Source organism: Bombus huntii, chromosome 9, assembly GCF_024542735.1.
Source record: "Bombus huntii isolate Logan2020A chromosome 9, iyBomHunt1.1, whole genome shotgun sequence".
Lineage (NCBI taxonomy): Eukaryota > Metazoa > Arthropoda > Insecta > Hymenoptera > Apidae > Bombus > Bombus huntii.
Window position 1 is genome coordinate 5378693 of NC_066246.1, and position 27121 is coordinate 5405813.

At 54.8% G+C, this 27121-nt stretch overlaps 1 protein-coding gene across 1 annotated transcript; it reads right to left on the bottom strand.

The window, feature by feature from the left end:
- Positions 1-3162: 3162 nt before the first annotated feature.
- LOC126869500 (protein Wnt-1) lies at positions 3163-17374 on the bottom strand. Its single transcript, XM_050626128.1, has 4 exons — positions 13227-17374; positions 9947-10209; positions 4747-5021; positions 3163-4661 (listed from the first exon to the last, which is right to left on the bottom strand). The coding sequence occupies exons 1-4, from the start codon at positions 13418-13420 to the stop codon at positions 4104-4106; spliced, it is 1290 nt and encodes a 429-aa protein (XP_050482085.1). The 5' UTR covers positions 13421-17374; the 3' UTR covers positions 3163-4103.
- Between the last annotated feature and the right edge of the window lie 9747 nt (positions 17375-27121).

Sequence of the window (27121 nt, forward strand, 5' to 3'; positions counted from 1 at the left end):
TATCGTAAAACCATTAATTACCGAGTGGACCCGGTGTCGGTGTATCGGTTCGCTCTGCCTCCGAACCTTCTCTCCTTCTCCTCCTCTTCCCCCTCCCGCCAACCCTCCTCCTGCGCCCCTCGTGCCTCCGGTGTCGGTCGACTACTTAGGTGGCCGTCGCTGACCGGATGATGTATTTCGGCGTTTTTGCTCGACATTAATAATAACGTCTCTCGATCCCGGCCAGTCGCTTCTCCCGTGAAAGGACCTCTTTCTTCATCCAGGTTCATTACCGATCCCGCTTTCCGTTCTCGGCGCTCGATTTTCTTCTCGATGTTTCTCGCCGTAGCTCGACCGACTCCGCCGATTAATCGTCCCGCTCGCGATACATCGCGCGTGATCCACGCGAGCCACTCCAACCACGGGGAATGGTACCGGTCGCGTCAATTCGTCACGGTACTCTTACGCGATTCTTTGCACTCGCACGGTCGCCGAACAACGGTCTCGACCTTCGTGCGAAACGGGAATGTCGATGGAAAAGAACGAAGAAGGCTAGATACTAGAAGGCCGAAACGTACGCGTCCCGCGAATTCCAGCTCGATACCGAGCAACTTCTTGAATCTCGTAGCGAGCAACAGGGAGAGGTAGGGGAACAGAGGGAGAGATAAAGCTAGATAGGATAGGAATCTGGTTGTCGATGAACGCGTCTGAACACGGTGTACGGGGAATCGCGATCTCGTGCTTTCGTTCCCACAGTCGGCAGGGACGTGGATTCCGAAGGAGATTCCCTTTGCTCGTTCCGCGGAAGACGGCCAAAGACGGCAAAGGGAGCAGCGGTGGCCGCGGGGGCAGGGGCGTATGCGAGCGGACGCGCGCTCGCGCGAGCCAATTCGGCCGAACGGGAACAGGGACGAAAAGAGGTGGAGAGAGTATCGGCCGAGTCCTATAACACGCCAAAACACCGATAATTCGACCGTGTGGTCCCGAACGTCAGCCGATATTCTTTCCCACGAATGGCCCTCGGAAAGGACGACCAGATCCACAGGGCCCGCCAAAAGGGATTCCTGCCATTCCGGCAGCCTATGCTCCGGCAAACGCGTTCACGAACCACCTTCTTCCCAATCGCAAAAACGATAAATTAGTTGATTTACTCGCCCGTTTTTTATCGGAAATAATTCCTCCCGAGGACGAGATCTCGCCGGAGTGGAAGATTAGGGCAACAGGAAGCACGCCGGACTTCTTCGTCTTCTCCTCTTTCTCCTTCCACCGTTTTCTTTTTATTCCTCCACTCTCGTCGTTTCCTTCCTCCACCTTCGTCCTCGTAATCGTTTACTTTAAACCTCTCGGCCGGCCTCTTTTTACTCGGATCGTTCTGTTTGTTTCTCCTCTTCCGCCGCTCGAAATTACCGATCTTTTCTCGTTGTAATTTTATTAACGAACGACCCATCGCGACCCGTCTCACCAGATAAACTGGCAGAGAAAAAACCACGGTGGACGAAGAGATAGAGAAAAATGGTGAGAAGGTAGAAAGGAAAGCCGAAGGGTTACGAGAAGCCGGGCAGAATGATAAAATCGGTGCAGGAAGGCGGGCGAAACGGCACGCGGCGCGTCGTGGCCGATCACACGCGCGTGGCATCCCTGATGGGGTCCTGTACACGGTGTGACGCGAGCCCGTGTCTCTCGGGGGCCCTCGATTGTCAACCTCGTCGACCGAATTTCGTATTCGTCCGGCATAATGAGCCTCTTCCGCTGAAGACGAATCTTCCCGCGAAACCGTGAGACACCGCGGAGTCTCGTTCGTTCGCTCGTTCGGCATCTTTTCTCGGGGCCTCGAATCCCCACGTTAAACGGTATATACCGCCGATCGTGGTAGCTTCCTCCTTTCGACTTCGACCGACTCCGACGATCCAAGCAAATCAAAGTTCGGCCGGATAACGCGTAACGCGGCCGAAAGTTCCGCGAGAAGGAGATCGACGCGCGGTTCTCGAGCATCTGCCGGCGAGCAGGCAGAGTCGCGCAGAGATCCTTGGGAGATTTAGTTCAGCAGGATCCTTGGAAGATTCCGGAACGAGCCGCACGCGTGACGGTATGCGTAATAATAGTAAAACCGAATGAATCCACCTTCGCGTCCGGTATATCTCGGTGGCTTTCGGGCTTCTTGGAGCAGTTTCGTCGACGACGACGAGGTTGGTCGGGGAGCGTAACGAGGGGCAGGGGACAGAGAGTAGCATCAACACAGCAGCGGGTAAAAAGGCTGGCTGGCGAGGCAGACGGTCGCGCTGCCGGTGCTCGAGTGACCGTGATGGAGACGAGGGGGTGGCCGGTCGAGATCAAAGGCACCGCCGTGAGAAGTGGCCCGGCTGCTCGAGATTCTTGTCTGCCGGGATGGTGGGAGCCCCTCGCGCGGCAAGAATTTGTTTCAGTATCGCGGCGAACCTACCCTTCCTGGTGCCACCTAATTCCATCGTGCGCGCTGCCGCACGATCGCGGACCGTTGCGCGCGACTCGGTTCGCGGGAGGAAACGGCCGGGTCACGCGGTCCTTGCGAATCGATCGGCCGATCGAGGACCGACGTACGTTCGCCGGAGCTCTCGATCGTGCTCGATCGACGCGCGGACTCTCTCGGAATGCGCTTACAAGTGGAAATACCGATCGTTAGGAAAGAACGGGGACGGGAGCGGCGGAGACGACGAAGGAGGCTGGATACGGGTCGCGGAGAGAAAGGGACCAGGAGGAGGCAGGGGCGGCGGGAGTGTCGGAACCATTAGCGCGGATGCCTGTTCGTATGCGGTCAGAATCCTTTTATCCCGTACGAAGATTCCTGCGGGATTCCTTCGTTCGTTATCATCGCGTGCAGCGCGCGGCCAAGGAGAAACGAAACAAGGCAGAGACGTAGGAGGAAGGAACGCGATGGGAAACGGTCGTTCGTGAGGAAGGGAAGCGGGAGAGTGTCGAACCAGTCCTCTCGGAGGTACGGGCCTCCCACGATATTCGCCCGGTGAGGAGTTATGAAGTCGTCCAGCCGGAGAACCAGTTGGCTATATTTCGCGAGGATAGGTGCGCGCGGTGGTGCGACGCCATCGAACGACCAGCGTTTCCGCGGAGACGCCGCCGTCGTTGGATCTGAACGTCGATGACGGCGCGTCTTAAAAGGCCAGCGTGACAAAAATAACGCCTGGAAAAATCTTTCAACTCTTTCGTAGTCGTCTTTATTTCCTCTTCTTATACCTCAATTTTTATAAATTACAAAGAGTCAAGTAAAAAAGTCTACTGTGCGTTACAAGTATCGTAAAAAACCGTTTCTTTGCTCGGAGATAGAGGTCGGATCGTCTAACACCGGGCTAATGATTTTTCTAATTCTACGTGACAGCGCCGCGCGAATCCAAAAGTAAGGAGTTAACAGGAAGAGACGTATAAAAATAATTTATTCGCACCCCGCGGAGCGTGGGCTTCGTCTCAACGGTGTCGACTATTTACAACAGACTTCTCGCGCGACACTTGGACGAGCGCGATTTTCAAAAAAATATATATATATATATATCTATACATCTGCATATAAATTTGTGTATTTATATACCTATGATCTATGCATATATACAAGTACGCGATCCGAAGGATCGGAATAAATAACGAGTATAACGAATCTCGCGGTCCCGCGTTCTCCCTAAAATTAAGAAGATGCCGCGTGACGAAGCGATTCGAAGCGAAACGGGGAACAAGAGGGATTATCGTATGTACAATGCAACGACAACTCGCCGATTATTACGTCTAACGTGCTAAGATTACGATCGCGATCCGATAACAATTCTTCTCGCCGTCTCAGTCTTTAGTACGCGTCCGTGGAACGTCGTAATAAATATACGGCTTAGATCGTTTCGCGTAATACTGGGAGACAAGGAGCAGCAACCCGCTCGTAACTGCAGGCTCCGTCGCGCGGCTCGGTCAACCTGAACGGGTGAAACTGAACGCAGAGTTGTTCGCGGTAGGATCATCCGTACCACCTCTTCGACAACGTCGATGATCCAGCGATCCACGCGAGACTACGGAAGCGTCCTTCGCCAGGAAGGAGGTAGTCTCTTCGGGAGAAAAGGGACCGAGTATAGAGGAGAGAGAGAGAGAAACGCCTAGAGGCACGTGTGTATCGTCTTCTTGATTCTGCAGAGCTGACACTTGACCTCGCAGCACCAATGGAACGTGCAGGCGCATCTCTCGACGACCGTCACCTCTTGCGTCTTGTAGCCTCTGCCGCAGCACATCAGGTCGCAGCCGTCGACACCGATACTCGTGTCGTTGCACTGTCTACCGTGAGTGCCGAGAATGCCAAGTTTCGGGTTCTTCTCGCAGAACGGCGGCGAGGGCTCCAGGTAAACGAGATCCTTCGGACCTGGTGGTTTGTGCTCCGGGTTGTACGGCTTCAGCTGAAAGTTGTACCGGTGTCGACGACCCAGACCCTCCCGATGACCGTGCACAGAATTACTCGCCGAATTGCTCACGATCGCGTTCCCGTTGCCACGCACCCGATCCGAGTTGCTCACCATAACTCTGGACGCGCCGTCGAACCGATCCTTCAGATTATCCCCGACCACGCGAAAATTCGGTAGCCTCATCCAGCAGGTCTTGACGGTGCAGGAGCCCGACATGCCGTGGCACTTGCACTCCTGCCGCATCTCCGAGGACACGTGCTGCGACAAACGAAACGACATTTTTTTCTCTAATCTGCAAGCAAATTGGTTGGTTCGGCGAGAGAAGGACGGGAGAAAGACTTACCGCTCTGCCGGCCTCGTTGTTGTGCAGATTCATCTTCTCGCGCAGATTTCGGCCACGCTCCCCCGTGTCGACGAATTCGCGGGAGAACTTGAACCCGTAGCCGATGTTGTCCGAACAGCCACCCCATTCCCAATCCCGCGTGCCGGATGGTGGCCGCGATTGGTGGGTATAGTCGCAGGAGCACGACTGGATGCTGCCCTCGCTGCACGCTCTCGCGATGCTGTGAGTCACGGCGGCGCTCGTGATGGCGTAGATGAAGGCGGTCTCTCGACAACCTGTAACGACGCGACACCGTTAATGTCCGTCGAATCGATTCCTCCCATTCGTTTTCTCGGCTGTTCTGCCGCGCGTCCACCGATCGAGCCGGAAGCGCGCCGTTGGAGGGAGGAATCGCGCTGCCGATCAAGCGGACGAAACTTTTGCGACGGCGGACGGGAACGTGGGAGGCGAGCGGTGACGTCAGGCAACGTCTCAATCCTTGGCCGTTCGCGTGGACTACCTGCGCGCGCGAGATTCACTCCGCACAGGTGTGGAAGGAACCCACGACGACGTGGTCGAGGGAAAAGAACGCGCCACGGTCTTCCAGCGAGAGACAGGGACGGAGATGAGCGGCTGGAGCGAGAACGGGACGAGGAGGAAGGAAGAGAAAGAGAGAAAAAGAAAGGGAACGCGACCTTAACCCTGAGTGGGCTGACCCGAGAGGCACCTCGACCTTATCTGCATAAGGCGCAGGTGCCTGGCGGCACCTTTGCGGCCAGCCGACCGAGGCACCGCGAGCTGCCTCCGATCCGAGGAGTCGTTTCGCCGATTGCCACTTTTTTGGCCGCGCAGATAACACCGAGTTATCGCGCGATACTTCGACGAGCTGTATCGATACGTGAACGAGGTAAAGAGCATACGCCGGATGGAAAGGACGCTCAAGGATGGCCGGATCGAAGCATCTGTGGCTGAACAAAGTAAGACGTTAAACGGTTCCGGAGTGGAAGAAAAGAAACCGGTATTGGAAACATAATCAAGCGCATCAAATTGTAGAGCTAGATTCGAATTCGTCACGAGTGTTTTCCGCGCCGGGCTGTCACTCGGCAGTAGGCAACGTTCGCGTTCACGCGGTCTATGCGAACCAGAAAAGCAGCCTTCACGCCGAAATAGAGGAAGAATAGAAGGAGGTAAGGAAGAGAGGTGGAAAGAAAGGAACGATTTTTCCTAATCCCCGAATCCGAAGCGAAGACCGGAGGCGAAAACGGTGGTCGACGGGAGCGACGGTCCTTTCCAGCCTCGAGGTAACACACGAGGAACAGCCGACGGCGAGGCAACGCAAGATTTACGCCGTTCCACCGCGTTACCGTGCCGGATCTTCGACCTGTCTCCCCGAAATTTCATCGGTTACGGATATTATTCCTCATCATCTCCGACTGCCATAACGAAAGGATTACACGGCTGGTGGGAGTTTTTCTCGCGAAAACGCTCCGTTATGAACGCGTACGAACGGGCCGCGTTGTCGACGATGAAATCATCGGGATACTCGGAGCGTTTATCGTAGCCGTTTTTTCTTCACGATTTTATGATCGTCAAATAGTCGATGGTCGAGATAAAAGGTGACGAGGCGAGTCGCGAGAATGGCCTTTCAGGCGAAAAATCGTTATCGAAAGAGAACACGGTTCGAGAAGAAACGAAAAGGGCGAAGGGAAACGCGGCGAAGCGAAAAGAGAAAAGCACGACTCTGAATAATCCCTAGGGATCCATTGTTTGTCGTCGTGGACGAGTAGCGTGCGACCACGGTTTCGTCATTCGACGGGCGATAAACGGTTTGACGTTCGCTTTATCGGCCCGTACAAATAGAACGAACAAGGTGGAGGAACGGCTCGTTTGCCGTAGAGCAAACAGTCGGACGCATTGCTGGAAAGTTTTGGCTCGTTTGCGCATCTGGTCGTTCCGTACCTGTCCGTCCGGAGGAAAATCGACGACACGGCGACGAGTCGAGTTTCGCGATCGCGGTTTTGCAAAAAGCGAGCGCAAGAAAGGATCCGAAGGTCCGAGATTCTCGACTTAAGACTAAAAAGGCGTCGACGCGAGATCGAGCCGAGTGACATAGCGACGTGGCTTTACGACGGTTGTCCACGGCCGTGCTGAAATTCCAGAAAGATAAAATCACCGGAAATTATTGCTACCGCCGTGAAGATCCGGAGGAAGTCGGACGACGATCGAGATAGATAGATAGATAGATAGATACATAGATGGATAGATAGATGGATAGATAGATAGATGGATAGATAAATGGATAGATGGATAAGTAGATAGAGAGAGGGAGAGAGAGAGAGAGAGAGAGAGAAGGAGAGGCGAAGAACGCGCGATTGGTCGAGACGAGCAACGTCGATCTTCGAAAAACTGCATCGACAAGCTCGCATCGCTTGAATGCAAAAGTGCTGGAGGATAGGGGACGATGGGGGCACAGAGGGGGGTGGAGAGCGGCGCGAAAATGCGATCGCCATATAGGCCGCGAACTGCCGCGGGAACTCGTACCGAGAAGCGTGGAAGCAAACAAGATGTAAAAATCACGGAGGACCGATGAGGGGCAACGGGCCCATTGGCTCGCGGCTCACGTTTTCGCAAGAAATCGTGGCGTGCCGTCGACACATGTAGCCCATCATAGGCCGCGATTTATGGCGGCGTAACGCCGTCGTAAAAACCCGATGACGGGTCTCCGTATAAGACGCGACGCTCGCGCGCCACGCCGTTCCGATATCGATCGCGAATTTCCCCTGTAAATGGCCTCCCGATCCTCACCATCCTCTCTCTCCGTCTCTTTCGATCTCGATCTCCGAGTTCGCCAAGTGCACCGGATGTATCGTCGTTCATGAGCGCGCTCGTGCGCTCCGATCGTTTTCGTTCCGCGTTGCTCTCTCTGCCCGAGCGGAATTCGATGCGAGATCCGTGAAATCGAGGGAAAACGCGAGGCCAGCACGGAGGCCTCGCGAGATTCGCAGTTTACCGAGCAATTAGACGAGCACGGAGCTCGGCTCGGAATCCACGCGAGGCCGACACCTCGGAACGATGCGCGCCGCAGGGGAAACGAGAGAGAAGAACCGTGGCCGGAGAAGGAGCACCAACGAAACCGAGGGTAGACACCGATGCGGTAGGTGGCTCTTGGCGGCGAAATGATTACAGGCCGCGAACCTATTCACTACCAGCTATAATATCGAGTACAAACGCCTCCAAAAGTATCGCGGCGTTCTTTCGGTTTGGACACGCGCGGCATATTTCTGCCGTTCGAGTCTCGAGGAACGGACGTTACCGAATCGAACGGATCTCGTTCACGGTCGAGAGGAATTAAAAGAGAAGAAAGAGGAACGAGAGTTCGGATGAAAAACGAGAAGAAAAGCACACGCGTCGTGCGTAATCGTTCGACCCCCTGCATAATCCGGAAACGACGGTTTAGGTCGTCGCGCGGCGACCAGTCTGCGCTAGATCCCCTCTTCGATCTCTAAATACGACGAGTACGCACGAGCATTACGGATCAAAGATAACGATCTACTCTTGAAAAGCTGTGTTTCCCCTCGCGGGCGCAAACGCGATCTCTGCCCCGAGCAGATCTAATCTCGGGTAAAAGGGACAGAGACCGGATCGCGATCGAAAAGAGAAACTGGTGCTCCCTGATCGAGTCGAAGTAAAGGGTGGAAGGCCGAGGCGCAGTTTCTTGCTGCATCCAGGAATCGATGGATAACTTGATTCTCGCAAAAAGCGTTCAGAAATTTGATTCCCGTTGGACCGTATTCCGATTAGGCGACAGAGACACGGGACGTATTGGAGCGCGTCGATGCGTGGCGTCGCGCAAGGGTTACGGTGCTCCGATCCATTTCCTCTCCGCTATTTTGTATCCCGTGCTTCTTTTTCGGTTTTACTAGCGCGATAAGTGGCCATATGGGGACACCGAACGTAATAGGGCGGGAGCGGGCCGAGCGAAAAAGCTCGGCTTACAATCGCCTCGACGAGATCTAAAAGAGCCGCAGGGGAGCCAGAACTGGTACGAGAAGGTCCATTATCAGGTTGCAAAACATACATCTGGTCGGTGAGGGCACGTGCCCGGAGCCTTCGGACCAAGGGCACGCCCCTTTCGATCCCCTCGTTCCTCTCCGCGATCCTGATCCTCACCCTATCCCATCACACCGGTTTCCGCTACAACCCTCCGAGCGGACACCCTGTCGTCTTGGAATAATCTTCCGGTCCAGCCGTCCCGGCCACCCCTGTTCCCGCCGCCGAATTTCGAATAGCCGATGTCCGCGGTTTTGCCAGGCCGATTGGCAAAACCCTTTGATCCGTCGCCCGGACGAAACACGTGCGTTTCCATTCGAGATAGAAAAAACGCGTTAGTCGACCGCTCCTATCCGTGACCGATTTACACTACGATGAAATTAATCGCGTACTAACTAACGAACCGTAATCTAATTACGTTTGTACCTTAATTACACGGCTGAAGGGTTAGCGTTTTACGGTGCTTCGCGAATCGATCGACTAACGATATTACCGCGTTGAAACTCGACCACTTTGTATAGGTTATTCGGCGATCGTCCCGTCTATCGATGATGCGGCGCGATTATCGGATCGTCCGACGACTTCGAGCCACGCGCGGTCGCTCGCAGCGGCGATAAGCTGGTCGCGAATCGACGCCACGAAATCACAGATTCGTCGACCGCGATTTCAGAAACCTCTCTCCGTTTCTCTCCACTAGCTCGTCTTTTTCTCGGTCTCTTTCCTCGAAACCTTGTCTTCTGTAAATCTCTATCGGGAATACCGGTTGTCGGAGACGACCACGGACAATGGGCTGTTTTTTGGAACGTGGAACGAGTCCACCTTATGGTCCGTTATACATGTATATATGGACGCGGCCGTTTTATCGCGAATCTCGATTCTTCTCGAATCTAGTCCGAGTGGTAGCCACGGCACGAGAGAGGGAGGGAGGGAGAGAGAGAGAGAGAGAAAGAGACAAGAAGGGGAAAGAGAAAGAAGAAAGGACTCGAGCCTCGTAAAAATGTTTGCTAATTTCGTGATCGGTCGCGAATATCGTTAAGAGCGAACGTACGTATATCTTTTGATGCCAATTAGCGAGACTCGCGCCGCTGATAATTTTCGAGCGGCAATTAACGAAACCGGTGATTGGTCGAGAGAGAAAAAGTAGCGGCGAAGAGAAAGGAAATGTGCTTACCTCTGTCGACGATCTTGCCAAAGAGGTTTTTCCCACGAAGAAAATTCTTGGTCGAACAGTTCCATCGACGATTGCGAAACTGATGCTGGCACTCGGCGATCGCTTGGTTCGCACCCCTAGCCACGGCCATTAGGACTCCTGGGTTTTCCCTGGCCAGTCTGCGCTGCTTTCTCCTCAAGGTCGCGTACACTGTGGGATCCATGTGAAGAGATGCCGGGGACATTGGCAAAAAATTGTTGGGCTCTCCTGCCTTGGCGATTCCCCTGGGAAGAAAAGCGAACGAATCGCTTTGTTTAGTTTCGTCGCGCGTGTTTGTCGTTCGATAAAGAGAGAGAGAGAGAGAGAGAGAGAGAGACGTGTTAGACCGTCTTCTCGAGTCTTTCGACCGAATTCTGCTCGGGATAGCGGATCGGAGAAGGATCGAGCGAGATCGAGGGACAGGGCCTGGCCTAGAAAGCCGACAGCCGCCGCGCGAAAGACACCCTTCCAAACAGAGATCGCGTTAACGAAGAGTTTTGACAGCGGACGCTGACGGTGGAACCGCGGAACGCGGTGTTTTACCACGACATACTTTGGTTCTCGCGTACAGCGAACCGTGCGAAATAGCCCGTTCCGCGATTCACGGTCGAGATCGCGCGTCATTGATATTTCTCGTGCGTTCGCTCGACGCTAATTTGGTTTACGCGTAAAAACGGTATATCGAGAGCGGCTGGAGAGCGGGAGGAAGAGAGAGGAGGTGAGAGACGGAAAGGGAAGCGGCGTAAAGAAGAGAACAGGGTGGAGGAAGGGGGGAAGGAGCACGGAGAAGGATTAGTTCGAAAGACGAAACTGGTTCAACAGTTTCGGTCAACGGTAGCCGCGTATATATAAATCAAGCTGCCGCGCGAGTTCTGGCTGCGAAAGAATTCGCGTCTCGATCGATCGAGCGTCGCGCAGAAAAACGCTCGAGAGCGGTCTGCCCGCGTCCCTTCGTGGGAAGAACGTGCAAACTTTAGAGAAACGTCTGGCGTGCGCGCACGCGGCGGGATCGGGACCTTTTCGAAATCGCCGGGAACAATCTTCGCTGGCGGAGACGAGGCTCGTTTACGGGGCTGCCGTTTCGCTACGCGCGAGACGCAGCCACGCTTGGTTATTTTTCCTAGTTGAGAATGGAACGCGTTGGAAAAATAGCTCGCGCCGGTAGGGATCGGATCTGTCGTCGCCGCGCACAATAAACAGCTGATCGTTGTGCTCGAATTTCCGTCGACGGTCCGTTGTCAACGAGTTACTTGACGCCTAACAGAGACAGCCTACCAGTCAGTCTAGAGCAGCTAGACCGCGCGATACCATACCGCGAAAACCCATCTGGCTGCGACCGAGATCTCTCGTTGACACCGTGCCAGCGAGTGTAAATAAACCGTATCGCGATACACCGCTCGTAAAAGCAGCGAACACGCGGAACACCCCGGAACTGGCTACGCCGGTGGTAGCGGCCACTCGACGCGATCCGGCTCTGTTCGACCGATTTTCCGCTCTTCTGTCGGCGTTAGCGGCGCGCGTTCGCTCCGATCGCATCCAGGGTGCGGAGATTCGAGCGAAATCCGGTGGAATCTCGGACGAAGCACGCGCGATAATTACTCGAGAGACTGGATACCGAGCGCGTGGCGTCATCGTGGTCGGCATTCGCGTCTTTTTCCATTGCTTTCGTTCCCGCAACCGTAATCTCCTTTCGTCGATGCGCGAAATTCTTACCGCGCTCGATCCGTTGGCCACGAACGCGGCGACGAATCCGCCGGTTCGAGCGCGCGCTTGCTCACTGGAACGTTTATACGATGCATTCGATAAGCGATGTCCATAAATAAGCCGCGCTCCGGACCGGTTAGGATATATCTATTGCTTGTAATTTACGTCGGGCAGAAAGCTCAGGGACGACTCTCAACGATCCTGCCCGGTTTCTGCCCTTTCTCCCCCTCGCTTCTCTCCATCTAGCCTGTCCACGTGTTTTCTGCCAGCGGACACGCCACCACCACGAAAATAATTTATCGACCGGCCAGGGCTAATAACGATCCGGTGCCACGCGCTCCCAGTGACAAAAGGCTATATTAAATTCGCGCGATTATCGCTGAATTAATTCTCCCCTCGTCTGCAAGAATTCTCGTCTCGAAATCGCTCGTTTCTTTCAACAGTCGAACCACGTATATCGACCGATGGGATCGCGATCGCATGTGGAACGATGTCGCGAACCAGGTTGAGACGTCACGAGACTCATTCGACGATGCGACGTCTTTTTCACTCCGTCCCGTCGACCGACTTAACGTCGCCCGCGGCTGCTTCACTGCCGCGGATCGTCTGATTTTTCAACGATCGAGCGTCTCTCCGTGTCGGCTGCTCGCGATCGAACGGTTGAACGGGACCACCCAGAATCGTTGTCACGCGTTTCGCCTAGCTAGCGGGAACGTGCGCTAACGCGATAAGTAATACCCTGTTACCGGCAAATATATTACCGATCTGCCAACGATATCTATGGAAGAAACGTCGACGAGACTCGTAGATGTAAATTCGACCGAAAAGTCAATCCGCCTTTCGCCGACAAGTCTCCGGCGATAAATTACGCTCGACTGCGAAATTCGAAGCAGGTTGTCGTACGCGTCCACGCGAATTTACCGTCGTATTAGATTAATTAATTCGTAGGTAATAATTACTTGCGCGTCGCGGCGGACGTGCGTGGCGGTGTGCTAAATCAACGCGACTGGAAAAGCAATCGAGCTCGGCTGATTTATCGCCGACACTTTATCGTTATGCGGATACTTCCGCGGCTATCTCTTTCGGTTGCGAGCGAGCAACCACGCACGCACGCACGCTCGCTCAGTCGTGCACCGCCAACGTTATTTATTACCCGGCTAATGAAGTTAGCCATTATCTAATATCCATCCAGCGTTTTCTTGTTCCTGCGACGTGCGCGCGCTTCAACCTATGAGAAATCATTGGCGGATTGAAACGAACGAGCCGAGACTTATGATTAATGAATTAATAAGAAGGCGCGCGAGTGTCGCTGCCACCGTTAGCTCGATAAAAGACGCGAGACAGGTGTTAACACGACTCTTGCCGGCCCGCCTAATTAACCTCCAAAGGTTACATCGACCAATACGCGAAAAACCATTTTCCCTTTTGACTTTTTACAATCGCGCGACGGAGGCGCGGTCGAGGTCGATCCGTCGCGTCGATCCTGTCATGCGCGCGGCGACACGCCGTCCTTCTCCGCTTTCTACGCAGCTAATATTCGAAGTTTTTTCTTACTCACCACCACATCGACCCTCTTCCACGGTTTTTGTTCCTGGTAATTTCGGCGATGGAGGCGTGTGTCGCCACCGCCAGAGCGCCGATGATCATCCAAAGCCTCATTTTCTTTTTCTTCTTCTTCGCGATCGAATGCAATCGCGGCGCGCAGATCCTATCGCGATTCTGATCGAGCTTCGTCGAGCGGCGAAACACCATGCACCAATGCTCACTCACCGTATTGCGAACATCACACGATAATATTCGGGAACGGCGTCGCGCACATAGTAAGCGTTCGTCGTGGACACACTCGATGAAGACGGAGATGCACGTGGTCGATGATCGTTCGACGAACGTTCAAACCATCGTTCAAGACGACAATTCGGAGTATTCCGTGTTTCGGAAGGAAGGAGGGAGTCGTCCACAGCTGCCGGTGTCTCGATCGAATGCACGAAGCGTAGGCAACAAGCGGTCAGCTGTCAATGGCAGCAGCACGATCGCAAGGACCGTAACACCGACAAGCGACCGTTCGTTGGGCAACTGTAGTCGGTAGAGCGGGCCAGATGACGTCGAGTGCTGGAAACTCACCCCCCGAAGGGCTCTTTTTCGAGGGGTGGGTGTCACCCTTGCCGAGTTCTCGCCGAATCAGAAGTGGTGGGAGAGGCACGGAAAGGCCGAAGGATACCTGGCAACCCTCATCGACGTTTTCCGTCGGAACAGGCTAAAACCGGTAAGCAGGCCGGTAGCCCTCAAATCGTTCGTCTCGATCCTTCGTCGTCGTCGGCGTCGTTGTCGCGTCGTATACTCGATCGTTCCTCTTTTCTTTTCCTCCGTCTTGCTGCGCGTCTCGTCGCGTTTCCTTTCGTCCCGTCCCGTCTCGTGTCGTCCGGTCTCGCGTCGTGCAGCGAAACGGAGCAACGACGATCGTCCTTGTTCGGGTGTTATCACGTATCGAGAGGGCGAGTTGCCGCGTGACGAGTGCGCGCGCGATCGATCGACCGATCGGCCGATCGAACCAACGAATCGCCGAACCAACCGAAGGACCAACGAACGAAACGCGTTACGTGCAAGCGAGCAGCCAGCAACGAGCGAACGAGCGTCGACCCGCGAGAGAACGCGCCAAGGGGAGACTCGTCGTTTCCTTCTCTTTTGCCCGGTCTCGGGGGGTACGGTACCGACTTGGAGAACCAATACCCTTCGACGGACAAGTATAGGCCTCGGCTAGCGACTGCACGCGCTCCTCCGCGGAAGAGCCGATCTCTCTTCAGAGAGAGAACGGAACCTTCTCCCCTCTCCACCCCAAGGCTCCTCTACGCGTCTCGTTTCTTCTCCCCCCTAGCGGACTCCTTCCTTCTCTCTTCCTCCACGCTCCGTGCTTCCTTCTCTTCCTCCTTCCTTTCTTCTTCTACTCGCTTCTCTTCTCTTCTCTTCTCTTCTCTTCTTGTCTCTTCTCTTCTCTTCTCGTCTCTTCCCTTCTCTTCCCTTTTCTCGTCGTCCGTCTTCTCTTCTCCGCTCTTCGCTTCTCTTCCGTTCCGTTTTCTTCTCCACTCCGTCGTTCGGCGCGACGCCGGCAGCGGCGTCCGTTTCCCCTCGACCGCTCGATAGCCGGACCCCCCAACGCCGATCGAATCTCGCCCCGCCTCTCTTCGTTCGACCCCGGCCCTTCTTCTTCCGCTCGATCTTCCGATCCTTCGATCCTCTCTTTCTTCGTTTCTGCTTCGCGACTTCCTCCTTTCCTCGATTTCGCGTTGCGTCGCTTTCCCCCTTGTATTTTCGTCACTCGAGTCACTCTTGGACGAAGCGTCCTCCTCCTTCTCGGCGATCGCAGTGCTGGACGTCGATCGCGAAGAATATACAGCGAAGTAGAACTCGAACGTTCGTTTACGGCATGAACGTCGGTCATAAAGCGAGATCGGCGAACGTTTTTTCACGAGGGTTGTTCGATCGCGAGTGAAACCCGCGGAGGAGATGAAGTTGGCAGCTTCTGGTAGACGTCTCTTCTCTCTGCTCCACGTAGTCTAGCACGTGGCTTTCAAGGGGAAATGGCGGGCGGTCCTTATCAAGGCCACGCCTGTCGAGTTCCCCACTACGTTCCTCGTGGTCATCGCGCAAGGAACTTTTGTCGAAGCTCTCCCACTCTCCGAAAACCTTCCCAGATATCACCCTCTCTCTCTTTGCTTCTCTCCCCCCTCCCACTATCGCGCTGCTACTCTTTCCCCGTTCGCTTCTCTCCCCCTTCCTGGCTGCAGTCGAGTACGAACGCCGCGACGCTCTCCTCGACCTCCCCGTCGCCGTTCTCCGGAGCGTCTCTCCTTTCTCCTCTTTTTTCATTCATCCGTCGAGAGGCTCTCTCGGTCCCCGTTCCCCTTTAGCCGTCGCAGCTGGTTCGTCTCCGTTCACGGCCCGCTTCCGTCTCCCTCGGTTCGACGTCGCGAGAATGTACGAATCGAAAGGTAGAGGTGCACACATGCGTGTGTGGGAACGCGGCTCGGAATGCGAGAAGAGAAGCGCGCCGCGCGTACCTATGGATCCGCGAGCCGGCCCGTAGCGGACCTTTTTCCATCGCCCTCGCGTCTCTCGCTTCCTTTCTTCCGTGCGCGACCGCGAATCCCGCGACCGCGAGCGGAAATCGCCAACAGCTACGTGTCGCGTTGGAAAACGAAAGTTCTCGAACGGTAGTCGCACGGAAGGTGGATGAGGGGAACGGGCAGGAGGAGGAGGAAGAGGAGCGGAGGAACGCGGCGAAGACGAGGCAAGAAAGAGCAATTTACGGTCGACGTAAAAAGATCGGAGCGGCGGATATTCGGGAACGAGGTCAGCTCGCAGCGGTCGCAATCCCGACGAAGAGTTACGGGGAGATTGATCGGCGTAAATCGTCGCGGCGACGAGAGCGCAATTACGTTTTTGTCGACGCGTATCCACTCTCTCTCTCTCTCTCTCTCTCTCTCTCTCTCTCTCTCTCTCACACACACACACACTTCAGCGTTCTCTACGGATCGCGCTGGAAACTCGGGCGGAGGGAATGGAGCGGACCCCGAGTTTGTCGCCGGCAAGATCCCGGACAATTATACCGCGGGAATGCTCTCCGCTGCCGAACCTCGCGATACCTTTCTTCCCCGCCGTGTTCTTTCGCTCACCGTTGCACCACACGCGGTCGACCGCTGACGTCTCCAAATTGATCGTTCGTCCGCGTCACGATAAAACCACCGGGCTTCTTTGTTTGCCTTCTTGCATCCATGATGTCGCGATAAGGAACGCGGGAAAATGCGAATCAAACGCGACCTACGAGCGAAGATTCTGAAAGGAATTATAACGACATGTTGGAAGACTGTCAAATCGGTGACGCTACCTGTAGTCGTCTACAAGCAGTTAGCTTCTTTATTTACGTATCTATTTGAACGAATAACACAGTTTGGGAAAATTAACGCAAAAAGAGACGGACGAATACCGTATTCGGTCATGCCGTGAGTAACGCGGTGCTTCTACGAGTTCAGTTTAAAAGTATATCTCGTAATACATCGAGGTATTACAAAAATTCGAATCAAAAACTTGATAGGAAAAGGTATTGAATCGCGGTAAAAGTACGGGAAATTTCGTCATTGACCGATCGTCGACAGGTAACTTTTTATCTTCATCCGGGACGCGAAAAGCAACGAATGCGTTACTTATAGGACGACCTAGTACGTAGAGAACATACGGGGCGTGAAAACAGCAAACAGAGTCAAGATGTATCGCGTAACATAGACGTTAGACGATCTATAGCAGAGCGAAGAGAAGAATCGGGAAAATCATGTTGGCGAGTGTAGGAATCAACTGGAAACGCTGTTAAACAAACGTTTTAGTACCCCGCGAGATCATAGAACAACGTCTGCGTCAACGTGTCAGACTCGTTTGCCCTTATCTACTTGCACATGCGTGTAGCGTACTCCGCGTTCGTTCGGTCAAGTAAGTAGTATGCTCGTTGTTTCGTTTCGCGATCTGCGGCAAAAAATGATCGCCATTCCTTCCTTTCTCTTTCTCTCGGTTCATCGTATCTAACGATGTTCGAGCGAGAGGAAAAGTCGGTGCGTTCGAAAGCCAGATCCGACTGTAATTGCCGCTAACGTTGGCGACTCGAAGCGGCGGGTGCCGCGGGCAAGTTGGATGCGTTTCTTCTCGAGCTCGCGTTGAAATAATCGCGGCCGAGTCACGGGCGAATAAGCTGTTAGCGAGCAGAATCGCCGAGAGCGAGGCCTCGGTCTCGCGTGACAGACTGTCCGCGCCGATTGCTCGCTCGGCTCGACGCTTACGGTAATGACTTAATGTCGACGAGTTGTACAATGTTACACGAGGCCGCCTTTTTCCTGGACTCGGTGGTAACGTTGCACGCTGGTTCCACGCGTGTAACCGCGTTTCGACGAAAATAAGCAGCGTGGCCGGCGCGAACAGCACACGCCGCTTCGGAGCAACGGGGTAAAAATAAGCGCAGCTATTCGAATCCGCGCGAGTGGATCTGGCGCGTGGCTTTTAGAGCAGATACCCTTTTACCCGACCGATCGATAAATCAATTACCTTATCGATTTCTCGGCGTATTCGTGTACCGATTTAGACGCGCGACACATCGCGGAAGGAGGTAAGATTCGAAGAGGGTGCGGACGAGCACCTTGGCGATATCGTTGGAACGAGAAGTTCGGAAGCGTGGCGATCTAACGCGTCGGGATGCTCGATGCCGATCGGGTCGAAGAGGTGGGGCGGCGAACCGAAGAAGATGGTGGAAGAGGCGCGGCGAAACGAGACGAACCTCGGCAGGGCGAGGGTAGTGGAGAGCGGCGAGGAGAGGAAGGGTAAGGCAAGGTGAGGCAAGGCGAGGTGAGAGCGAGATAGCTCGTAAATCTAAATGCCGTGTTCAGGAGGAAGGAGGCTGAATAGGTGTAAATGAAGTTGCGGCCTGTGGCCCGCCGCAAACTCGACCGGACCACCCCGCATATTTTGTCTCCCGTACGTGCTCGTCCCGAGGTTCGGGCCGCGCGCAACTAAATGCTTCCACGCGCGGTATCTCTTGACCCGTACGTCCGCTCTTCGATAACAAAATTGCCTTGACTCGATCGTCGACTATGTTCGCGAGCCTGGCGGTTTTTCCTCCTCGCTGCATTTTCCAAGGTTTCGTCGATTAATCCGATTTCACGGATCGCACTGCCGCGAGTACGCGCGTGACATCGATTTTTATCGGCAGGTGTCATCGGTAGGAGGACTCGTCCGTTCTTGTTCGTCGAAGATCCGCCACGAGGAAAGCCTTTCGAAAGATGGATTATCTTAATATAGGTTAACGTTCATCCTCATTAGCTAACTGAATGGATGGGTAACAAAAGGCTGACGGGTCTAACAAACGCAAGGATTCGTTTGTTTCGGATGATCCCCGGCTCTGTTCGTTTTCCTTTTTCAAGTGGCAAATCGGTTTTCATCCTATTTTCTGGATTACCGTCTCGTGAACGATTTTCCCTTCCGAAGCGATAGGTTTATAGGAAACACTGACAGCGATTCGGTCCGAGGAGCCACGAGCCGACGAGAGCAGAGGCTATTCTCTTTTCACAGTGGCTCGTCCGCTGGCAAAAAAATTCGAAGGACGCGCGGCCGGAGAGCGCCGGATCCGGAGAGCAGTCGTTGCCTCGGATTCCAAACCCCCGACGGGGATGAATGCAAAAACCTGAGCGTCGTTGGACACGAATCGAGCGGGTCTGGATTCGGCGAAAGGCGCGCGGGCTCGTGTATACGGCCTGTTCGTAGCTACGAATAGTCCGTGTGTGCGTGACCGTCTACGACCACCCGGGACACCTATGAGGGGATTTCTGGGCGGGGTGCGAACGCGTCGGTGGACATCAAAGGACCTGCGATAGGTAATTATTGTTTCTCGATGCCGACCAAGCGGAACCGTGAACGCGGTGGCGCCTGCACGATAGGCGCTGCCATTCTCACCCTCTCTTTCTCTCCCTTTTTCCCACTCTGTGTTCCCTCCTCGCCTCTTTCCCTCGCCTTATCCTACTCCATCGTGACAGCCAGCTTTCTTCGCTACAGCTAATCGCTGGAAACGAATAGCGGGACGAACCTGCTTTCCCGGACATTCCTCCGGACGCCCTTAATTAAGAGAACGCCGTTCGACTTACCAACGATTCTCCACGGTCTCGCATTCCGTTGGTTCTCCGTTTCGCAAGGTCGCCCTGGTTCTTGAATCGCGCGTCGCGTAGTCTCGCCACGAGGTCGACCTCGCCCCGCGGATCGTTCAGCACGCGCCTGCCGTTCTCGATCGTTTCCGTCGCCGACGCGTCGCGAGACCGGGAAATTACCCCGTAATGTTCCGGAACGATCCTGGCAAAAAGGGAACAGCGCCTCGTGACTCGACAAAAAAGTCGCGAGGAGTTGCCGCTCGATTCTGTCTGGTCGTTCCCGAGGACTCGAGAGATCGTAGGCAGAAGCGAACGCAGAACGACGTGAACGAAGCTAGTTTATCGGTTCTAGGAAAACTCGCAAACGTTCGCGGATGAAGAGATTCGCAACGGAGGTCTGACCAGCGGTGAGAAAAGGGCAGACCCGAGGGAGGGTCTCTCGTCGTTGAACTCGTTGCTCGCAGCTCGTTCCGCGGCTTCGCCGAACGATCGTCTCTTCCGACCTCGCTTTTCTCACCTCCGTCCATCCTCCTCCCCTCGATTCTCCGTGCCACAATCGACTTAATAAATACGTCACGCCGAACGTGCGACTCCAAGCTTCGAACTACACGAACCGATTTCACGAGAACGAAAACGCGTGCCGAGTCGGCTTTACCTGAGACCCTGGCCTCCGACCAATTCCGACGAGTAGGTACCTGGAGCACCAACCACCACCCACGGGGCTTGCACGCCGAATTATCCCTTCTGTTATGGGCAAACATTTATGTATTTATTGCTGGACAAACGGCTGGGGCATAATAACCTCACGGACGTGATCGATACGCGTTTACTACTGCTTCGGTATTTCGCTGCAGGGTCTCCGTTCAGGGAGCAAGGAAAAAGAGACAGCATCCAGATACCGATAGAAACGACCAAATGAAAAGAGAGGACAAGCGTATCGCAAACGTTCTTTCCAACTTTGGATAAGAACGTGACGTGACTTTTTCAATTTGCAATGCCGCTATCGAACGGAATCTTTTTCTTATCTGATGTATCCGGTATAACGGTAACAACAATAGGAACGAGCAGAAGATTAGAGAAAAACGCGGTTGAAAAGCGCGATATCGATCGAAACGCACGGACCCGCTACGAAGCGTATAGATCGAACGAGCCGTTTACGATTCGCAGGGGCTCGTAACTCGGAATAATATTCGAATGGACTCGAAGCGCCTCGAGTCCATCGTCGAACATAATGTTTTCATTAGGTCGCGATCATTATCTGGCCCGGGCGAACAAACGAGCGAATGCCAGGGGGCGCATAACGCGCACGTATTAAGACGAATGGTTGCCCCGGTCCGGTAATTAATTACGGCCTCCCCCAGTGTTACTAATATTAATTAATCCCGTTGGAGCCGACGAGTCGGCCCGGTTCCGTGCGGACCGTGCGACCCCGCGAAATCGATTTCGTTCGCGCCGTTTTCTCCGCTCGCCGCGCGAACGTTCGACTCGTCGACATTCCAGGCGACAGTCGATTCCAAGGTGTCGTCGATCGTCGTCGATTTCTGTCCGCGGATCGCGTCGTCGAAACCGGGTTCGAGCGTAAATTCGTATAACGGCGCGGCGTTGGTTCGATCTCGAATCGACATTCGACGCGCGTGCTCGCGAGATCATCCGAAGACGGAGAGGAGGGCGATACGATATGGAACAATAACGAGTCTTGGGAACCGGTCGATAAATCTCGAGGCTCCCGTCGATCGAGCTCGTCGCTCGTGAATCCTGCACGGAACAGCGGAGACAAGCTGGCTGAGCGGAAGAGAGGGAGAGAAGAAGAAAAGGTCGAAAGAAGGGTGTAGCTGGCCGGAGAAAAAGAAATAGAGACGCGTCGACGCATTCTTCGCGTGACGGGACGCGTTAATATCGATCGGTCGATCGTCCGATCTGCCAAGAAATGACGTATCGCCGAACGCAGCGGGCCTGCCGATTCGCGGATCGAGGGAAAAAAAATTTACGAGGCGGATCCCGCGGCTGGCGCGAACCGATCTGCCCGGAAAGATTGCCGCTTCTTGTGCGCGGCTGTTCGCGCGTGCCACGACGCGTCGATCCACTGTCGGCCATCTCCGGGACGGAAACGAACGTGTGCGCTCGTGTCACCGAGAAACAGACGTCTTGGTTTCGCCTCCGGTGCGACAGCCTCCACGCGCAGCCTCCAAAGGCACGCCGCGTTCCGATTCGAGGGAAACGCCACCACCGATGGAATAAAAATCGTCCTACGGGGGAATCGATCAAAGGTTTTGCGCCCCTCTGCCTCTCGCGTTCCATCTTTCGTCGAAATCCGCCGCCGCTACTCTCTCCGTTCGAAAACTGGTCGTCGACCGCCGTGTTTTCCGTGTTTCGCGAATGCGGTAGTTTCGGGACCACCCCGTAGAAACGGCTCCGCGACCAGATCGAATTTTTGTTTCATCGTTGCTGCGAGCGGCACGGCGTCCGTCGTCGTCCGTTTCCCGAGGTCTCCGCCGAGAGGAAAAAAGTAACGAATGCCGTGGGCGCGCATTAATAAATCGGCGTGGACGCACGGGGCGTAGATCATCGTGTCGCGGGCCCACGATCCACGCGGGGATCCATGCGAGGTTCGGCTTCGGACGATGTACAGGGTGAGAGGGGGGAAGAAGGGAGGCGGATGAAGATCGAAAGAAGGAACGGACGGAGGGCACGGGGGACACTCCTCTTCTCCTCTTAATTGCTCCGATTAATTAGCCACCACGGTTTCGCTAGAGCTAATGGCCGGCCGTACGTTTCCTCGTGGCCCCGCGGACACGCGGATATATACGTTTTAATAACGTTGCGTTAATCACGCGACACGCGAGGCGAATCGGCGAATGGCGCGGGCCTGGAACTCTGGAACTGGCCCGGGGCGCATTCGACCGTCCCGCGTGCGCGCTCCTTCCTCCTCCACGGCGACCTCTCGGCGACCTAACGCCAGAGAGCCCTCTTCACCGAATCTCGAATCACGAAGATCGTGATCGCGCGAGCGCGCCCCGAGATCGAACCACCCAGGATCGATCCATTAGCGCTCCGCGGGACGCGTTCCTTCGCCGTCATCGATATCTACGATTCCCACAGTGAGTCCCGAAAGGGTCGAAGACCCCCTCGAAGCCTCCGTTCGGTAGGATTCAGCATCGCTCGATCGCTCATTTTCCGAGCTGCCCTCCGACCGCGGAGAGACTCTACCGTGCCACCGATCATCCATCTATTTCCATCGAGAGCGGTTCGAGACGAATGCAATCGCCGTTCGCCCGTCGACTTTGTCATCGAGCGCACCGGTTCGAGGAAGAGGCTGACGCGAGCACCGTGAATCACCGGCTCGGTGGGCCGCGCGTCATTTCCGCAAACCGCTCGCACGGTCCAGAGCGTTTACGCGAGAATCACCTTGACGAGTCATCTTCGTTAATGGAAATAAACGAACGTGGCGTGTTCGATCGCGTCGAAACGAAAACCGGATGCCGCGTGGAAGGATCGCGAAACGATGCGTCGACCGACGCGAAGTTTTCGCCCGAGGCGATCCGCGTCGATACCGTTCGTAAGGCAAACGAAGGCGAGGAAAGGTATTTAGGCGAGCGTGTCGACGACGTCGAAAGGTAGAGATGAAAGCGTCGGCTGCGAAAACGGACGAAACGGTCACGGATGGGCATCCGGTGATCGGCCACCCGCGAGCCGACGGAGACGTTAAGGCGCGTGAAAAATCAGAAATGCTTCGGCTACGTGGAATCCAAAGAACAAATAGGTGTAACTATGGTTCCCGTGGCACGGACGGGTACGACGACCCGAGTTCCTCTCGGCCGTTCGTCCTCCTGCGACCACCCGTGCGCGGGAAACCAACGCGTACGGTTTTCGAACAACCTGCTGGTCGAAATTTTTCTCTCGCCTATCGAGACTACTCGGCACGGTCCGTTCGCGTGAGAGACGCGGCCGGCAGGCAGCGGTGTAATTCGAAGAATAAAGTTATTACGCACGACGAAGCGAGAGACGAGGCGGTGATCGTCGGGTTGCGGTATTCGCGTCGTTCTTACCCGGGACGAATCAACGACCGTCGCGGTAGGTAAAAGACGCGCGGTAATGCCGGCTCCTCCCAGCTCCAGCCAGCTCTTCCTCCCTTCGAACGATAATTAGGCGTCCTGTTGTAATTTCGGCGCGAAGAAACGCACAAACAGGTACGCTCCACGGGCGGTTTTCTAGCGTGCTCCTCGAAACCCGTGCAAAATCGTTAATAATCTCGGAATCGTGCGAACGAGGCCTGGACGAAAAGACGGACGATGCAACGGGTCGGCGGCGAGGCGGCGAGGCGGCGAGGCGGCGAGAAAATAGAAACGTTCGGAAGATTTGGAAGGCAACGACGCGCGGCCACCGAGCTCCGCGACTACTTTGTGGTCCAGGGACGAATTCCGAATTAGCTATCCTCGGTGATTTTCCATTGAACGGTCTTTTCGAAGTGGATGCGCGTACGCGCAGCTCTACCTCCGTGGCTTGCCTACAAATATTTGTTGAATTTGTCATAGCCAGGTGAGAGTGGTGGCGAGAGTCTTTTCCCTGGTCGTCGGTCAACCCGGATGCACGCTAGTTAAGACTCGGTCAAAGGGGAATTTGCCCTTCTTAAACGAAGATCCAGTGACACCCACGGGGGCTGCGTGGAACCCTGCCGTGACACCTACCTGACCATGAATGGCCGGATGAACTAGTTGGCTCGTTGGTATCGTTTCGGTGACAGTTTTAACGGGTCCATTCATCGCCGTACTTGAATCTAGCCAGAGAAAAGGAAGAGGAAGAGGAAGAGAAAGAGAAAGAGAAAGAGAAATGGAAAAGATGAAGAGGGAAGGACGATAGAGGATCGAGGCGCGCTACCGGAATCTCCAGGGACGACCATCGATCGATTTCTCATCGTTCGCTTTCACAAAGTATTCGACGATAAAGTATCCAATTTCGGTAAATTAATCGATCGTCGGTGGTCATAATTTATCGAGCAGGTTCGGCCGAGGTATCCCGAGTGTGGTCCGATCGTGGTATCGTTCGTCGGTTGTGCCGCGACACGACGATAAATTAATAGCGAAACGACGTTGATGAGGGACGATAACGATCGACGCTCGGTCCCATCGCCATGCGAACGACCCGGTGGCAGGCATTTCGCGCAAAACGTCTAACTTGTGGGACGCGATCGGACCTACGCTCCCACCGAACGAGTCCCAGCGAAACGACCGCCGACCACGACAAAGCGAGCACCGGCAGAATGCGCGTGCACGACGAGGATAGATCAAAATAGAGAAAAGGAAAGGTAATTTCAGTGGCAGCAGCGACAACGGCGAGAGGAGGAGCAGCACGAGGGGGGAGGTGTAGAAGAAAGAAACGGCGAAGATGGAGAGGCGAACATCGAGTGTAGGATCCCTCTGTGAAGGAGCACGACATTCCAGGTGCGCTGTAACCAATTTGTGAGCCGGACGATAGTGACAAATACACGATATTGCCATAACGTATCGCCGAGACACGACTATCGTTCGAATTAATAGTCACCGCCGCTGACTAATAGCCTCGTTAATTAACGATCCGCGGGGCCAGATTAGGCTAATCCAGCTTAATTTAGTGATCGTACCGTCGCTTTGCTATCCACCTACCTGTCTACGAGCTCCGCAGTAACCCATTCCTTCCGTGCAGGTAAATCTCCGCGTCTTCGTCTCCCTCGCTCTCTCGCCCTTTTTTTTTTCTTTTCTTTTTTTCTTCCTTTTTATCTCTCTCGCTTCCTCCTTCTCTTCCTCCTTCTTCCCCCGAACCTCCGTTCGTCCCTTCTAACCCAACCGAAACTACGAGACGAGAACACTGGCATCGTGTACGTCCGTGTGCCGATCATCGATCCAGCCAACGCGATGGTAGCCGCGTCGTCGTCCGCTGCTTAACGCGACGCGACATTCTCGAGATTGTGAAATCGAGACGACCCAAAAAATCGTAGCCTAGAAGCCAACGAATCGGAACGTGAAAACAAAGAAGGCGATCGCAGCCGCTCTGCCCATCGACGACGAAACGTCGCCGACGTTTTTCCGCCGCTGTGCGCGCGGACCAGCTTCACCGGCCTTATCTTGGCCGGAATAACGTTAATACGAATCGTTAACGATCCACAGGTTCCACGGGAGGTGACGGGGTGGGAGCGGAGTTGGAGAACGAAGGAGGAGCGAGCGGAGAAATCGAGGATCGAAGCGTCAACAGGTTGGCCCGGAAAGTGGCACCCTCGAGTCGATCAAGGGTTCGCACAACTCCCTCGAGGAGGCTCGAGACCGGCTTATACGTCCAGCCGAAGTTGTTTAAGCGGTTGTACAAATAGAATACAAAGCACCGTGCAAACAACGGCTAAAAGGTTTGAGTTGTAACGCGCTCGAACGCTCTTCACGCAGGCAAACAGTTATCGGGACTGTCGCGATCCGGGCGTCTTTGCCTCGGACCCGCTCTCTCGCTTCTCTCGTCTCCGCGACCCTGGCGTATACCGACCAGCGTTACGCTCCGCACAGGCTCCTACGAATCTCCCGTTTGCTTTCCGTCCGCGCGTTCACATTTTTTCCCTCCCGCCGTCGTTCCGCCGCGTTACGAAATTTCGTGCGCGAACGGTACGCGGTGCAGCGAGTCTCGTCGGGATACAGCGAGAGATCGCGGCCTTGATTTCTCGAAGAATCGGGAAGGAGGGAAAGGAGGACAGGGAGACGGTGGTAAGAAGAGAACCGAGGGGAAAAAGAGTAGAGACAGGTATCGGCGAGGATCGAAAATGACCCGGTGCCGGGCCCGTGGCAAAACGCGCGTTCGTGTTCCATTATCGCCTAATTGGATGAAGATGCACATCCCTTTGTCCCTAACGCCAGAGAGAAGCCGGAGAGAAGCGACGAGTGGCAAGTTCGTAGTCTTAACAGCTTCCTACGGGTGATTTCGTCTTTAGTAGGCATTAGGCGATCCGAGAAGGTAACAACGAGTCGCGTTTAATTGTTTTGTCCCGAGATAATTGGGGAGGCAGTGCCCGACGATTGGCTGTTAGGATGACTTAAGTATTCGCGGCGTTAAAGCGCTCTATTGTTGCACGACATCTTTGAAGTGACGGCTCGCAAGGGCGGAGGCAGCCTTTAAGTAAGAGTTAATCGCTACCAACCCCACCCCTTTGACCCTATCCTTCGTTAAGCTCTTCTGCCGGCCTCTTCCTCGACGTCTATCGACTTCGTTTCTCTCCTGACACTCGTGGGATAGCTACTGACTCCCCTCGGCTTTCTCACGAATTCCGCGCGCTCCTTAACCAGCGACCTTGCGCTCCTCCCTATTCGCCTGCCGGAAATTGCTTCTCCCGGAAACGGCCAAATTCGCCGAACCTTCGTCCTCCTCTCTCGATCGCAGCGATGATAGCCCGATAGAGCCGCCTTGTCTTGAGAATCTCCGGTCGATCGATTAAAAATCGATCGCGCTGTGATCGCGCGAGTAGATCGCAGAGGCGGACTGTTGTGACAATGTTTCACAATCGGCCGATACGATTCGGACTCAACGACCTGTGACGAGAGCGTGAGATCGATTCGAATACCTCGATACGCGTTGATCGTTCGTTGCCTACCGCGCATAACCGATATAATGGACAAACACGCGTGAAAACGCCGGTCGTCATCGATCATCCGGCCTACCGATCCTACGAACGTCTTTCCTCGCCGTGTTTCGCCCCTGTCGGACGCGTCCGCGGAAACGAACAAGGAGAACGTTTGATATTTATCGTACGGTCCGGCATGTCGCGTCGTGG